The sequence below is a fragment of the Pituophis catenifer genome, unplaced genomic scaffold, assembly GCF_029215685.1.
Source record: "Pituophis catenifer annectens isolate HBS135680 unplaced genomic scaffold, rPitCat1.0.hap2 SCAF_16, whole genome shotgun sequence".
Taxonomy (NCBI): Eukaryota; Metazoa; Chordata; class Lepidosauria; order Squamata; family Colubridae; genus Pituophis; species Pituophis catenifer.
Genome location: NW_027256896.1, coordinates 13860313 through 13873682, shown reverse-complemented (window position 1 = coordinate 13873682; position 13370 = coordinate 13860313). Strand labels below are relative to the sequence as shown.

The window sequence follows — 13370 nt, the reverse complement described above, 5'->3', positions numbered from 1 at the left end:
GCTCACTGACCCTGACATCATCAGGAAGCAAGCGTGTGCGAACCGGTAGTAAAGGTAAGTAGAAACCACCCCTGGCATGCGCAGAGGCTTAAAATCGTCGCAAAAAACTGACATTATGATGTCCATGCGGGTGGGCAGAGTCTCCCGCAGCTGCCGCTACCAGTTTGCCCGAACCAGATAGAACTGGCTGAATTTCACCCCTAGGCTGCATGGATGTTCCCTTGATCCTCTCAAAGAGAACACCGGGGGCGCATACTTCCATGTGCTTGGCAGGATCTTGTGCGTAAAATCTCCCATTTCCTGTTATATAATCAAATAAAATAAAATCAGTTTCCTGAAAGCTGTTTTACTTGTAAACCGCGGAGAGTTTGCACAACCGCACTGGATTTAAAATATAATGTGTAAATAAATATATGCTCATTTGGCATTCAAATGCTTAATTCCGTTTTAATAATAAAATCTAAACCTGGTTTTTATTTTATCTTGATAACAGGCAACTCAACAGATACTAAACTGGGCAGAAGCCAAATTATCCCGAATGTTGAGCAGGCTCCAAAAATCTATATCGAATCTGTACAGATTCTCAGCCAGGTAGCACACGGTGGATTTTTTGTTCTCTTTTATGACTTCTTGCTACATGGCTGTCTCCTCCTTGTTTCTCCTCCAGTTCTGTCCCAACTGTGGTTGTATGTTGAAGACTACCTTCACTCTACTCTAAAAGGCTTCTACAGGTAGTCCTCAACTTACAACCAACTTATTTATGATGGATCATGTCCAGGGGTGGGCTTCAAAAATTTTAGCAAGGGGTTCTCTGCCCGGTTGCTGGGTGGGCATGGCCATGGTGGGCGTGGCCTAGTTAGCCTCTTACACCACAGCGAGGGGGGGGCGTTTTTGCCCTTCCTGGGCTCTGGAGGCTTTCCTCAAGCCTCCAGGAGGGCAAAAATGGCCTCCCCAGGCTCCGGAGGCTCTCTGGAGACTGTAAACAGGCCCGTTTCTGGACTTCCCAAAGTACACACTAAGCATGCACGCGCATATGCAGTATGCACCAAAAGGAGGCTTGGAAAGGTAAGTTGAACCAAGGGGGGGATCAGCTGTGGCGCGTGATTTAGCTTTGCTAAAAAGCAGGATTTCCTGCTTCTAGCAAAGTTAAACCGCGCTGCACAGCTGATTTCCCCCCCCCCACTCTTCAACTTACCTTCCCAAGCCTTCTTTTGGTGCGTGCTGCGTGCACACATGTGCAGTACACGCCAAAAGGAGGCTTGGGAAGGTAAGTAGAACAGTGAGGGGGGATCAGCTGTGGCACACGATTTAGCTTTGTTAGAAAACAGGATTTCCCACTTCCTTAGCAAAGCTAAACCGCGCAGCACAGCTGATCGTCGGAAATACTGGTTCAGAGGAACCAGTAGCTTTTTTAAACTACCGGTTCGCCTGAACCTGTAGTTTTTATCACTAACCGGTTTTCCCAAACCTGAGCGAACTGGTAGCATTTCACCCCTGGGTGAGTCACTTAACAACTGTGGCAGGAAAGATTGTAAAATGGAGCCAAACTCACTTCACAACTGCCTCGCTTAGCAATGGACTTATGGGCTCAGTTGTGGTTGTAAATCAAGGACTACCTATCATGAGTTCCGCAGGCTCTTGAGTTTTATCGATGCATTTCCAAAGTTGCTTCAAGTCATCCATGTGGATTCCTCGCAGGAACTGTTCTGTGGCATTGAGTTTGCCTGTCGTGCCCAAAGGAGAGGCCACATTAGATTTGATCAACCTTACAAACCGCGTCATTGAAGAGAAAGTCATAAAGCCCCTTCGAGGCCTATATCACATCAATCTGGCTGCAGAATATTACAAATTCAAGCGAGCCATCATGGAGAGCCCTTTTGAACGTAAGTTCTCGGAGCATTTTCATTTTGATCCCTCTGCTTCTTTTACAGCTCTTGAAAGATGATGAGGATGGATCTAGCGTTTCTTTGTTTCTTTATTTGTTTGTTTGTTACATGGTGGTTGTGTGTTCCCCGCCACTCCAGGGGTGAAATCCAGCAGGTTCTGACAGGTTCTGTAGAATCAGTAGCGGAAATTTTGAGTAGTTTGGAGAACTGACAAATACCACCTCTGGCTGGCCCCAGAGTGGGGTGGGAATGGAGATTTTGCAGTGTCCTTCCCCTGGAGTGGGGAGGGAATGGAGATTTTGCAGTGTCCTTCCCCTGGAGTGGGGAGGGAATGGAGATTTTGCAGTATCCTTCCCCTGGAGTGGGGCTGGAATGGAGATTTTGCAATATCCTTCCCCCTGGAGTGGAGAGGGAATGGAGATTTTGCAGTATCCTTCCTCTGCCATGCCCACCAAGCCACACCCACCAAGTCACACCACGCCCACCAAGCCATGCCCACAGAAGTGATAGTAAAAAAATTTGGATTTCACCACTGCCCCCCCACCCCCCACAGAAGAGGTCTTCCTCACCACAAGGAGCTCTACAAGACCAATAAGTAACTCAGGGGTGTCCAACCTTGGCCCCTTTAAGGCCTATAGACTTCAACCCCTAGAATTCCCCAACCTCAATTCTGGGAGTTGAGGTCCACAGGTCTTAAAATGGCTAAGATTGGACACCCCTGTTCTAAATTATAAACTCTTCCATTCCATAGTTGAAGGATGAGGGCACCTAGATGGCTTCTAGACAACGAAGACTTGTCTGAAAGACTGTTAGGGTAGAATCTGATTTCAATGCCATATTCCAGAATAATATTACGGTTTAGTCGGGATGGCCCAAAGTCTGATCTTTTTCTGAGAAAACAGCTATGCTGGCTGAGGAATCCTGGGAGTTGAAGTCCACAGGTCTTAAAATGGCCAAGATTGGACTCCCTTGAAGTAACTGCATGATGTTATGTTTGCACCCCACCCAGATCAAGCCTTATTGATGGGTACCAAGCACCTATGGACATTTGATGGGAAAATGTACAGCTTGACCTCCAACTGCAGTTTGCTGCTGGCCAAAGATTTCTCCCAGAATGCCTTTACTGTCATCCTAAACCAGAGCAGTGGTGCGGACAGGTCTCTATACCTCAACATGAAGAAAACAGTTGTCATCATTTATCCCGAACAGAAGGTAAAAATTGGAACTTGAGTTAAACTTTTAGCTGTTATCAGTCCAGGCAAAAGCAAAATGGATCGATGGAGATGCTAAAGTTGCATCTGTCTAAATGCATCCAAGCTTGTAGCTACTTTTTGTTATTTCCAACCCAGTGATATGCATGTCAACCATCCATCCTTCTCTATTATGGATAATAACATAATAACAAAAACCAAAGCACTAAACCAAGAATTTGGGTTCCTAGAACATAGAATATAGAACAATAGGGTTGGAAGGGATCTTGGAAGTCTTATAGTCCAACCCCGTTTGAACAAGAGACTCGATACCATTCTGGACCAATGGCTTGTTGTGGCTCCGTTACCTGAGCCTGTGTCATCGGCAGGAGAGGACTCCGAGAGTGAAGAAGAGGAGTTGGCAAGGCCTCCTTCTCCAGGACCCTCCTCTCTGGCATTGCCTTCAGTGTCCGCCGAAGGGCAAGAGATAGGGCCGGGGCCAAGCACGTCAAAGCAACCACAGATGGACAGTGATGAGGGTAATGAGTCTTGGCTGGATCCACGCCAGCGTCGCAGAGATAAGCGCGTGCAACAGAAGAAAAGGCATGCCGAGATTAGGCTGAGTCACTGGACCACACCCCACAGGATATAAAAGGGAGTGTGGTGGCCAGTCAAACATTGTGACGAACAAAGCTGAAAGCTTCCACACCATTCTGCATTGCCGGACTTTTGCTATAAGACTTAGCTGGACGATCTCTGGACTTGATTACCTCCGTAATTATTGAGCTGTTTCTTTGGATGTATCAGAAGTGGGGAGAAGTTATCTCTCCTCTTCATAAAGAATAAACTCTTGGCAGGCAGCCACTAGGTTGTTGCCAAGTTCCGTTATCTTAAGGAAAAGGATTTTGCCGGCTGGTTTGGTCTTTAACTCCTGAACGTCTGTTGGTATGTGTGCGTGTGGTTGGGGACAGAACATGGCTGTCCAATCTCTTCTGGAAAACCTCGAGTGATGAAACACCCATAGCTTCGGGAGGCAATCCATCCCACTGATTAATTGTCCTCCCAATTTCTCCTTAGTTCTAGGTTGGATCACCTAGATCAGGGGTCAGCAACCTGTGGCTCTGGAGCCGCATGTGGCTCTTTCACCCCTCTGCTGAAGCTCCATCGCTCAAAATATGTGTCACAACCGCCAATCTGCGACACCCACCAGCATGCGATTTAGTGAGCTTTTAAACCGCCAGTAGGCCAACCATGCATAAATCCAAGAAAAGAGAAGTTTCAGAAGAACACAGAACGTTTAATTCAACGACATATGCTAGTTTTGTGGCTGCTCAAGAAATAGCCAGGCATGGGAAGGGTTTTGTGGCTCCCGGTGTTTTCTTTTCTGTGGGAAACAGGTCCAAATGGCTCTTTGAGTGTTTAAGGTTGCAGATCCCTGACCTAGATCAATCCTAGGTTGAGTTCAGTTTAGGTTGGGAAAGAGACTCAGCTCACATACTCAGCTCAGAGTTAAGAGTAACCTAAATTATCTGTATATTTCTACTGGCTTGCGTTTAGCATCTTGTCAGCAATCTCCTCAAGCTGGATTTTTTTAAAAAATTGTTTTCAAACAGATCTTCAAGCAATACAACACTTCGCTGTTGAAGGACTGCGGGAGTTTTGACGTCCCTCTCCAAGAAAACGGCACCATCGTCCAGGTGGACACAAACCATGTTGAAATGGCTACAGCTGATGGAGCCTTGTTTTTTTGTGACCTTCGTTACAATTTCTGCACCTTTACCTTGGATGGATGGCATCATGGTTTGTATGAAGCATTCAGATTAGAATAGAATAGAATAGAATAGAATAGAATAGAATAGAATAGAATAGAATAGAATAGAATAGAATAGAATAGAATAGAATAGAATAGAATAGAATAGAATAGAATAGAATAGTTGGAAGGGACCTTGGAGGTCTTCTAGTCCAACCCCCTGCTTAGGCAGGAAACCCTATACAATTTCAGACAAATGGTTATCCAATCTCTTCTTAAAAACTTCCAGTGTTGCAGCATTTACAACTTCTGGAGATAAATTGTTCCACTGATTAATTGTTTTGACTGTCAGGAAATTTCTCCTTAGTTCGAAGTTGCTTCTCTCCTTGATTAGTTTCCACCCATTGCTTCTTGTCCTGCCTTCAGATGCTTTGGAGAATAGCTTGACTCCCTCTTGTTTGTGGCAGCCCCTGAGATATTGGAAGACTGCTATCATGTCTCCCCTAGTCCTTCTTTTCATTAAACTAGACATACCCAGTTCCTGCAACCGTTCTTCATGTTTTAGCCTCTAATCCCCTAATCATCTTAGTTGCTCTTCTGTGCACTCTTTCTAGAGTCTCCACATCTTTTTTTACGTGGTGACCAAAGCATTCATGTTAAGAATGAATGGGTGTCCTTAAAAGCCTTCTGGGAACATTAGAATAATATAGCCGTATGGGACATTCTCTGATTCTGCCAAAGCTACCCTTGTAATCTGCAAGGATTCAATTTTTTTCCTGTTCTTTCTAGGTGTGTCTGCTGGCCTTTTTGGTACCAATGATAATGAAGCTGGCAACGAATGGATGCTTCCTGACCACTCCCTGGCTAAGAGCTTGTCAGAATTCATACAAGCATGGCAGGTATTTGGCAGAGGAAATATTGAACACTAGTAGCCTAAAAGGAAAGATGAAATAAGATAGGGCTAGGGGTGCAATGGCTCAATGGTTAAAGACGCTAAGCTTGTCATCTAGAAACCCTGAGTTCAAGACCCAAGCGGCGCATGATGGGATGAGTTCCCATTATTGTTGTGGCCCACCAGTGGCCAGTAGAGCTGGCAGCAGATTCGGACAGTGGTTGGGGAGGAACGTGGACCAGTCCTGGAGTCTGGGGAAGCTCGGACGAGGGCTCTGAGTCGGAGGCAGAGAGGGGGCCTAGGCCATCTGGTAGTTCTTTGCTGCCTCCGGAGTCTCTGAAGTCTGACATCAGCGAGGCAGAAGAACAGTATCCGCCTATTCCCAATGTGCGCGTGCACAGAGCTGCCAGAAGACAAGAACAATTAAGGAAACAGGGTCGACTTGGGAGTAAGGCTTGGAGATGATTGGCCCCTCCCATAAGACATAAAAGAGAAGCGGATGGGACGTGAGCTTTTGCAGGAAGCAATTAGTTCATCTGGTTGGTAAAAGCTCTGGAAAAGCTCTGTTTTGACTCTGTTTGGCCTTGCCCTGTGTGTGGCAATAAGTTCTCTGGCAGCATTCCAAGGGAGATAAGGTGAGTATTTGTAAACACTCCCCTGAAAGACTGCTTGAGAAGCCTTTCAGATTGGGAATGACAATAATTCACAGCCATATGAATTAAAGAGGTTTGCCGGGACTAAGTTTGTGCTGTATACTTTCTAAAGAACAATTCTTTAGAAAGAACAATTATCAGAACAATTATTTGCTCAAGCTCCTGCCTACCTATCTGTTCAAAAACATGCAAGTAGATAAATAGGTACCACTTCGGTGAGAAGGCAACAGTGTTCCATGCGCCTTTGGCCTGCTGGCCACATGATCATGGAAAATTTGGGGCTCAATTGCAGTCATAAGTCAAGGAGTACCTGTACTGTAAAGAAATAGTCAAGGAACAATTGAAAGTAGCGACAAAGCAAATGCCAAGATTTGTTCCTCCATCAGTGCTGATGGTGAAGCTCATAAGATACGTATGAATTGCTGGTCTCTTTAGAGATGTGATATTTGCTGAATGCATACATACCTATTCATTCTGAGTAAATAACCTTGTCCTTCAAGGTGGACATAAGCTATGCAACGCAAGCTCTGAATTGTTTATAGTACTGACAGTGGTTGTGTTTGATCTTTTCCTCCAAGGTGAACAGCCGTTGCAGTGAAGTCATGAGAGATGACAAATCTTGCGTCAGTCAGCAGAGCGCTGAAATCTGCCAGATCTTTTTCCAAGACTCCGCCTCACCTTTTAGGAACTGTTTTGGAGTTGTAAGAATATAATGCTAATGATGTCCTGCATAATGATTTAGGGATTGGATGATAAGAAAAAATAGATTATGCCATTGACAGGGGGTTGGAGTAGAAGACCTCCAAGGTCCCTTCCAGCTCAATGATTCTATGTTGTAACCTCAGAGCAAGCGGTACATTTATAGCTATGATTATAACTGCTGTAAAAAAAAGGCAGCTATTTTTTAAAAGTTCTTTTCTGTCTTTTGCACCATTCTTTTCTTTCTTTTTTTCTTTCTCTTTTCTTTCTCTCTTTCTCTTTCTCTCTTTCCTCCTTCCTTCCTTCCTTCCTTTCCTTCTTTCTTTCTTTTTCTTTCCTTCCCTCCCTCCCTCCCTCCCTCCTTCCTTCCTTCCTTCTTTCTTTCCTTCTTTTTCTTTCATTCCTCCCTCCCTCTCCCTCCCTCCCTCCCTCTCTCCATCATTTGTTTACAGAAGAGCTTTATGGATTCTTTTCCTGCTTAAAAAAATACTGGTACTTTTTTATCATTTTTGTTTGATCTGTGTTTTACAAGCTCATTCAAACAGATGTTCTTCACTCGAGCCAGACTAAAGAAGAATGCTATATTTACCCAATAAACATCTGAACATTTTACTCTTCCTTTTCTTAAAAAGGTGAACCCTGAACCGTTCTACCACTGGTGCAAAACTGACCTGTGTGAGCTACAGAGCATCAAAGTAGCCTGTAACTTAGCTGCAGCCTTCAGGCATCTGTGCAACCGGAATTTCGTCCCGATAGAGATGCCCCTTCAGTGTGGTAAGATGTCCCACCTCCCCCAACACACCACCAAATAAATTAGGGATTTAAAAACTGTTTATTTAGAACTGTCATGCCTCGCCACTCAAATATCTGTCACATTACAATCATTACAAGTTTACAGCCGTTCGTTGAGCAACTGTTTGAAGTTACATTGACACTGAAAATAGTGATTTACAGCCAGTCCTCGCCAGAGGTGGTATTCAGCTGGTTCGCACCGGTTCGCACGAACCACTGGCAGGAAATTTGGCCAAGGTCGCCGAACCGGTAGCGATGGCTGGCTGGCCACGCCCCCGAACGAATCCCCCAGTCGCCACTCGCTCGCTTGCCCTGCTCGCCATGTTCGTCACCGCCATGTTCTTTGCCCATGCAAATCCCATTGCCTTGCACGTCCAATGGGATGTGCATGTGCGAAGAACATGGCAGCAACAGCAGTAGCTTTTTCCGTGACCTCTGGTACTTTTTGGCGGCCTACGGCCAGGGGCCGCCAAAAACTCCGGTCAGCTTGCCATCAGGACTCTGGACCAGCCGCCGCGGAAGGTAAGCAGCCCAAACAAAGAGGCGGTGGTGGTGGAGGAAGCGAGGCTTGGGCCGGGGCCACTAAAGGAGGGGAAACAGGGGTGACTGGCGAAGGGAGGGCGGGGGTAGATAGGTGGAAATTCCAACAATTTTCCTACCTTTTCCTGTGGGCATGACTAGGTGGGGGTGGGGGTCATGTGACTGAGTGGGCGTGGGTGACGTCAAGTTGGCCATGCCCACTCAGTCACATGCCCCCCCCTGCCTAGCCACAGCCACCGAACCGGTAGCGAAAATTTTTGAAACCCACCACTGGTCCTCGTACTTCCAACTGTTGCAGCATCCCCATGGCCACATGGTCCAAATATGGGTGCTTGGCAAACCGCATCTATTGCGGTTGCAGTGTCATGAGCTCATGTGATCGTCATTTACAGCTGGCTTCCAAAAAGCAAAGTCAATGAGGGGGAACCAGATTTGCTTAACTTTAATTTGCTTAACTCGTATTCTGGACATAAACTGTTTCAACTCCTACCCTCAAAACGACGCTATAGAGCACTGCACACCAGAACATCTAGACACAAGGACAGTTTTTTTCCCAAACACCATCACTCCGCTAAACAAATAATTCCCTCAACACTGTCATACTAGTTACTAAATCTGCATTACTATTAATCTTCTCATCGTTCCTATCACCCATCTCCTCCCACTTATGACTGTATGACTTGTTGCTGGCATCCTTACGATTTATATAGACTGTTTCCTAATATGATTCAATTGCTTATTTGTTCCCTATGACTATCATTAAGTGTTGTACCTTATGATTCTTGACAAATGTATCTTTTATGTACACTGAGAGCATATACACCAAAGACAAATTGTGTGTCCAATTGTTGTAGAATGAAGAGACCAAACAACATTCCTGGGTCAGCCAGAGACAGTTTTTATTGCGCAAGGTTCAGAAGCAGATTGGTTCTTGCTATCTGAACAAAGGAAAGAGATCTAATACCCCTGTTTTATACTTTTCCAAGACAAAGGATTTTGCTAGCACAGCAGTTTTTCATATATGGTTAACATACATCTGTTACATGATAATTGACATTTCCTAATTACTAAATTCCTGCCCTAATTTATAGTACATGAGATAATTTTAGCTAAACATCCTCTTTAGTTCTGTATCCGCTGATGCGTAGATTTATGGCTTCCTTTGATAATAATTAACTTCTGGTTCCATATGGATGTCCTTACATTCTTGACAGCTAGGTTCTTCAGAAGATATATATATATATTACCCAGGATGTAATTTATCTGACTTAATGTAATCTTCCAAACAAGTATTGTTCTTCCAAACCAGCACATTTCTTTCTTACAATAATGTGAATAAGGAGGGCCCTTCAGTGTTCATATAGCTGATCCTGCATCATTCACATTACAATCACACTTGGTCAATAAAGAATTCTATCTATCTATCTATCTATCTATCTATCTATCTATCTATCTATCTATCTATCTATCTAATCACCCAGGCAAAAACGGTCTTAAAATTGGGCATAATTCACTTAACAACTGCCTTGCTTAATGATGGAAATTCTGGCCATAGTTGTGGACATAAGTTGGCAGCTCTCTGTACTGTAAGCTGCCTAGAGTCATGTAAAAGTGAGATGAGCGGCTACATAAATCAAATGAATAAATACATAATGACAATTTTATTTCATTTTAGAGATGGCAAAGTGAGACTGAGAAGCAGCTGGTTGCTTGAAGCTATGCTTGCAATAGAGGGAGGATCCTCCTACTTAAATTCCCCACCAGCCCAAGCTCAACTCTAACAAGATCATAAGCTTCATCTTACAAAACTTGTCCCAGATTGGCTTAATGAAAAGACTGGAGGAGCTTTTAAGATTAGCTTTGACTGTTGCAGTAGCCACCAACTGTTCGACCATCTGGATGAAGTCCTCAAACTGCTTCTCCTTATGTTTGCCATATTAAAGAAGATCCAACTCGAAAAGTATCCTCCGGAAAGTGTTGCAGAATGTAAAATTAGATCTCCTTGTAATCAATTTAGAAGACTGTCAAGAGTTCGTTGCAGCAATCACATCCAGAAAACACACACAGGTAACTGATTCAGCAGGATTCATTAACTTCTCTTTATATCCATAACAACACATGAAATAAATATACAATACCAAAAGCAGATTTTTCCAAGTGGTAGTAGGTTACAGGCAAAACACAGGCAGAGGAGAGAACAGTTTCAGTTTCAATTCAGCAGAGCAGACTAGTTTCAGTTTCAGTTGAGCACAGAGCTAAGCCACGCCCAGGCTCCAAAACTGTTTCAGTCACCAATCAGCTCCCATTGGCTGATTTAGTTGCTATGCCTATACATTGGCTGACCTTGTTACTAAGCCCTATTCCAGTTCATGAATATTCTGACAAGTACTGGATTTCTTTTTTCCTGCTCCTTCTAATGACCAAATAAGATTTCAATCATGTTCAGCCACATCTGAGATAATTCATGTTGAATTGGAAGGGCATCGGCATCTGGAATCTCCTTTCCACTCCATGTTCTGTACAACAGCTTGTTCTTTGGAAACTCCCCCTTTTCAGATGATACAAAAACCCACTCTTCTGGAAACTTTTTAACACCTCCCACACACCGACACCCACACATACACAAAGATGCCCAGGGGGAGAAAAAAAATCTCTGAGGAATCTCTGACTCGCTGTAGGACTTTAGAACCAAAAATGAAATAGTTAAATAAAAAGCAGCATTAAAATGTGAAATGGTTGCAGTCGTTTTATTGCTTATGTATGTGTTTGCCCGTTTTAATATTATAATAGAGGACCCTATATAGGTTGGAAACATGCAGAAGCCTTCATCCTGCAGTGGATAGACAACATCTAAAACGATGGAAGAAACAATATAGAATAAAAGGATAGAATTCGAGACACCTGGTCTACCCCAGCATGTGGGAGGGAGCATACTGCATCCCTTTCACCTTTCAGCTCCAATCCAGGAGCCCTCAAGCAGTCGCATTCACAACAAACCATTTTATATCAAATTTATATTTTGCTGATAAAGAAATAAAGGGAGACTAGTATAGATCTATTTCAAGCTTTTTAGCTTTCATCAGCTAGCCATACCCTTACTCGGATTCGAACTTGGGCTTCCTGCACGTTAGGCAGCTGAATTAACCTTCTGAGCCACAAGTTCTCCTCCCTTCATCAGCTTGAGCCCAAGTTCGAATTCTTTTCGTCCTCCAATCGGGACACAGAGTTGCAGGTTAGCCAGCATACGTCAGCAGCATCAAATATAGATAAGCGACGGCTCCGACCTCGCAACAGAGAACCCATCGCTTCTAAATGAAACAAAGCCTGAAGATGACAGGGTTGTGAGCCTGTCGAAACGTTGCTTTAAGAAAAACTTTTAAAGTCCCTGGTAGGATTTTAGCTGAGGTTTTAAAGGACCTTGCAGGGTGCTCTGTAAGGATTTTTAGAAGATTTTAAGCTGGGATTTTAACCAGGATTTTAAATATTTTAACCAACTTATTTACAATGACGTGGGAAAACACCCGAGATTTTAATTTTTTGCATATGCACACCCGCGAAAACTTAAGAAGACATATATATATATAAAAATATGAAGACTTATACAGCAGTATATATACATAAAATTCTGCCTTGCCTTTATATACATCGATCTAGGTACTGTACATACATAATACAGATGTACAAATACATATTTATACATTTATGTATTTGTACATCTGTATATGTATGTACAACACTTGAATCGATGTATATAAAGGCAAGGCAGAATAATAATAATAATAGTAATAATAATAATAATAATAATAATAATAATAATAATAATAATAATAATAATAATAATAATAATTTTATTTCTATACCGCCCTTCTCCCGAAGGACTCAGGGTGGTGTACAGCCAATTTAAAAACACAGGACACAACAATGATTTGGCCGATTTAAAACCCCAAAAATTTAAAATACCCCAATTTAAAATTATTATGTTGATAGCCCTGCCTGGCGGAACAACAGGGTCTTCAGTGCGCAGATAATAATAATAATAATAATAATAATAATAATAATAATAATAATAATAATAATAATAATAATAATAAAAAGATAAGCAGCAAGAAAAAATCACAAAGTACCGGGACTTGCAAATTGAAGTTGAGCGACTGTGGAAAAAGAAATCGTGTGTTGTCCCGATTGTAATTGGAGCCCTTGGAGCAATACCCAAAGGGCTACCCCGCTATTTAGAAATTCTAAATTTACCGGACTTGAACATTTTGACTCTACAAAAAACCACCTTACACGGAACAGCTTACATCCTCCGACGATACCTTAACAGTTCCTCGGTCCTTGGTTAGGACTCGAGCTGCTGAGCTATTAACCAGCCTCAAAGGCTGTGAATCTCACTAAAGATTAACCAATAAATAATAATAATAATAATAATAATAATAATAATAATAATAATAGTAGTAGTAGTAGTAATAGTAATAGTAATAGTAATAGTAATAGTAATAGTAATAGTAATAGTAATAGTAATAATAAAGTTAGAGGAAGCAATGTAATGGCCAGCCATTTCATATCATTTTCTTAGAACCTCATCCAGGGTGCCCTTCAGGACTGTCCAACCCACCTCTACCCTCCCTCCTCCCCCACCCACCCACCCACCCATATTGGCTGGGAACACTGGGACTTGGAGTCCCAAACCATCCATGCATGGTAGAGGCAGCCTCGCCTCTTTTAAACCAAAGCAAGAGGAGGAGAAGAAGAGAAGCGACCCGACCTCCCAGGACCAACGAGAGGGCAACGGCTAGACGGGCAGTGGGGGGGGGGTGTTTATATGTGTGTGTGGCGGCTTTCGCGACGTTTTTTTTTTTTTACGACAGCGCTCTTTTCCCCCCCCGCCCTCAGGCGGCCGGAAGTGCCACTTGGGGGCAGGCGGAAGCGGAAGCGCGCGGGGGGAGGGGGGAGCAAAACAAAGAAGAG

General features: G+C 43.4%; 1 protein-coding gene across 1 annotated transcript in view; it reads left to right on the top strand.

The window, feature by feature from the left end:
- LOC139325453 (apolipophorins) overlaps positions 1 to 8468 on the top strand; it is a 75101-nt gene extending 66633 nt beyond the window's left edge. The window contains exons 52-59 of the mRNA XM_070955337.1: positions 494 to 591; positions 1699 to 1883; positions 2896 to 3098; positions 4690 to 4876; positions 5616 to 5725; positions 6950 to 7072; positions 7703 to 7844; positions 8326 to 8468. Coding sequence (XP_070811438.1) covers positions 494 to 591; positions 1699 to 1883; positions 2896 to 3098; positions 4690 to 4876; positions 5616 to 5725; positions 6950 to 7072; positions 7703 to 7844; positions 8326 to 8468 — 1191 coding nt within the window. The remainder of the gene's footprint in view (positions 1 to 493; positions 592 to 1698; positions 1884 to 2895; positions 3099 to 4689; positions 4877 to 5615; positions 5726 to 6949; positions 7073 to 7702; positions 7845 to 8325) is intronic.
- Positions 8469 to 13370: the final 4902 nt, after the last annotated feature.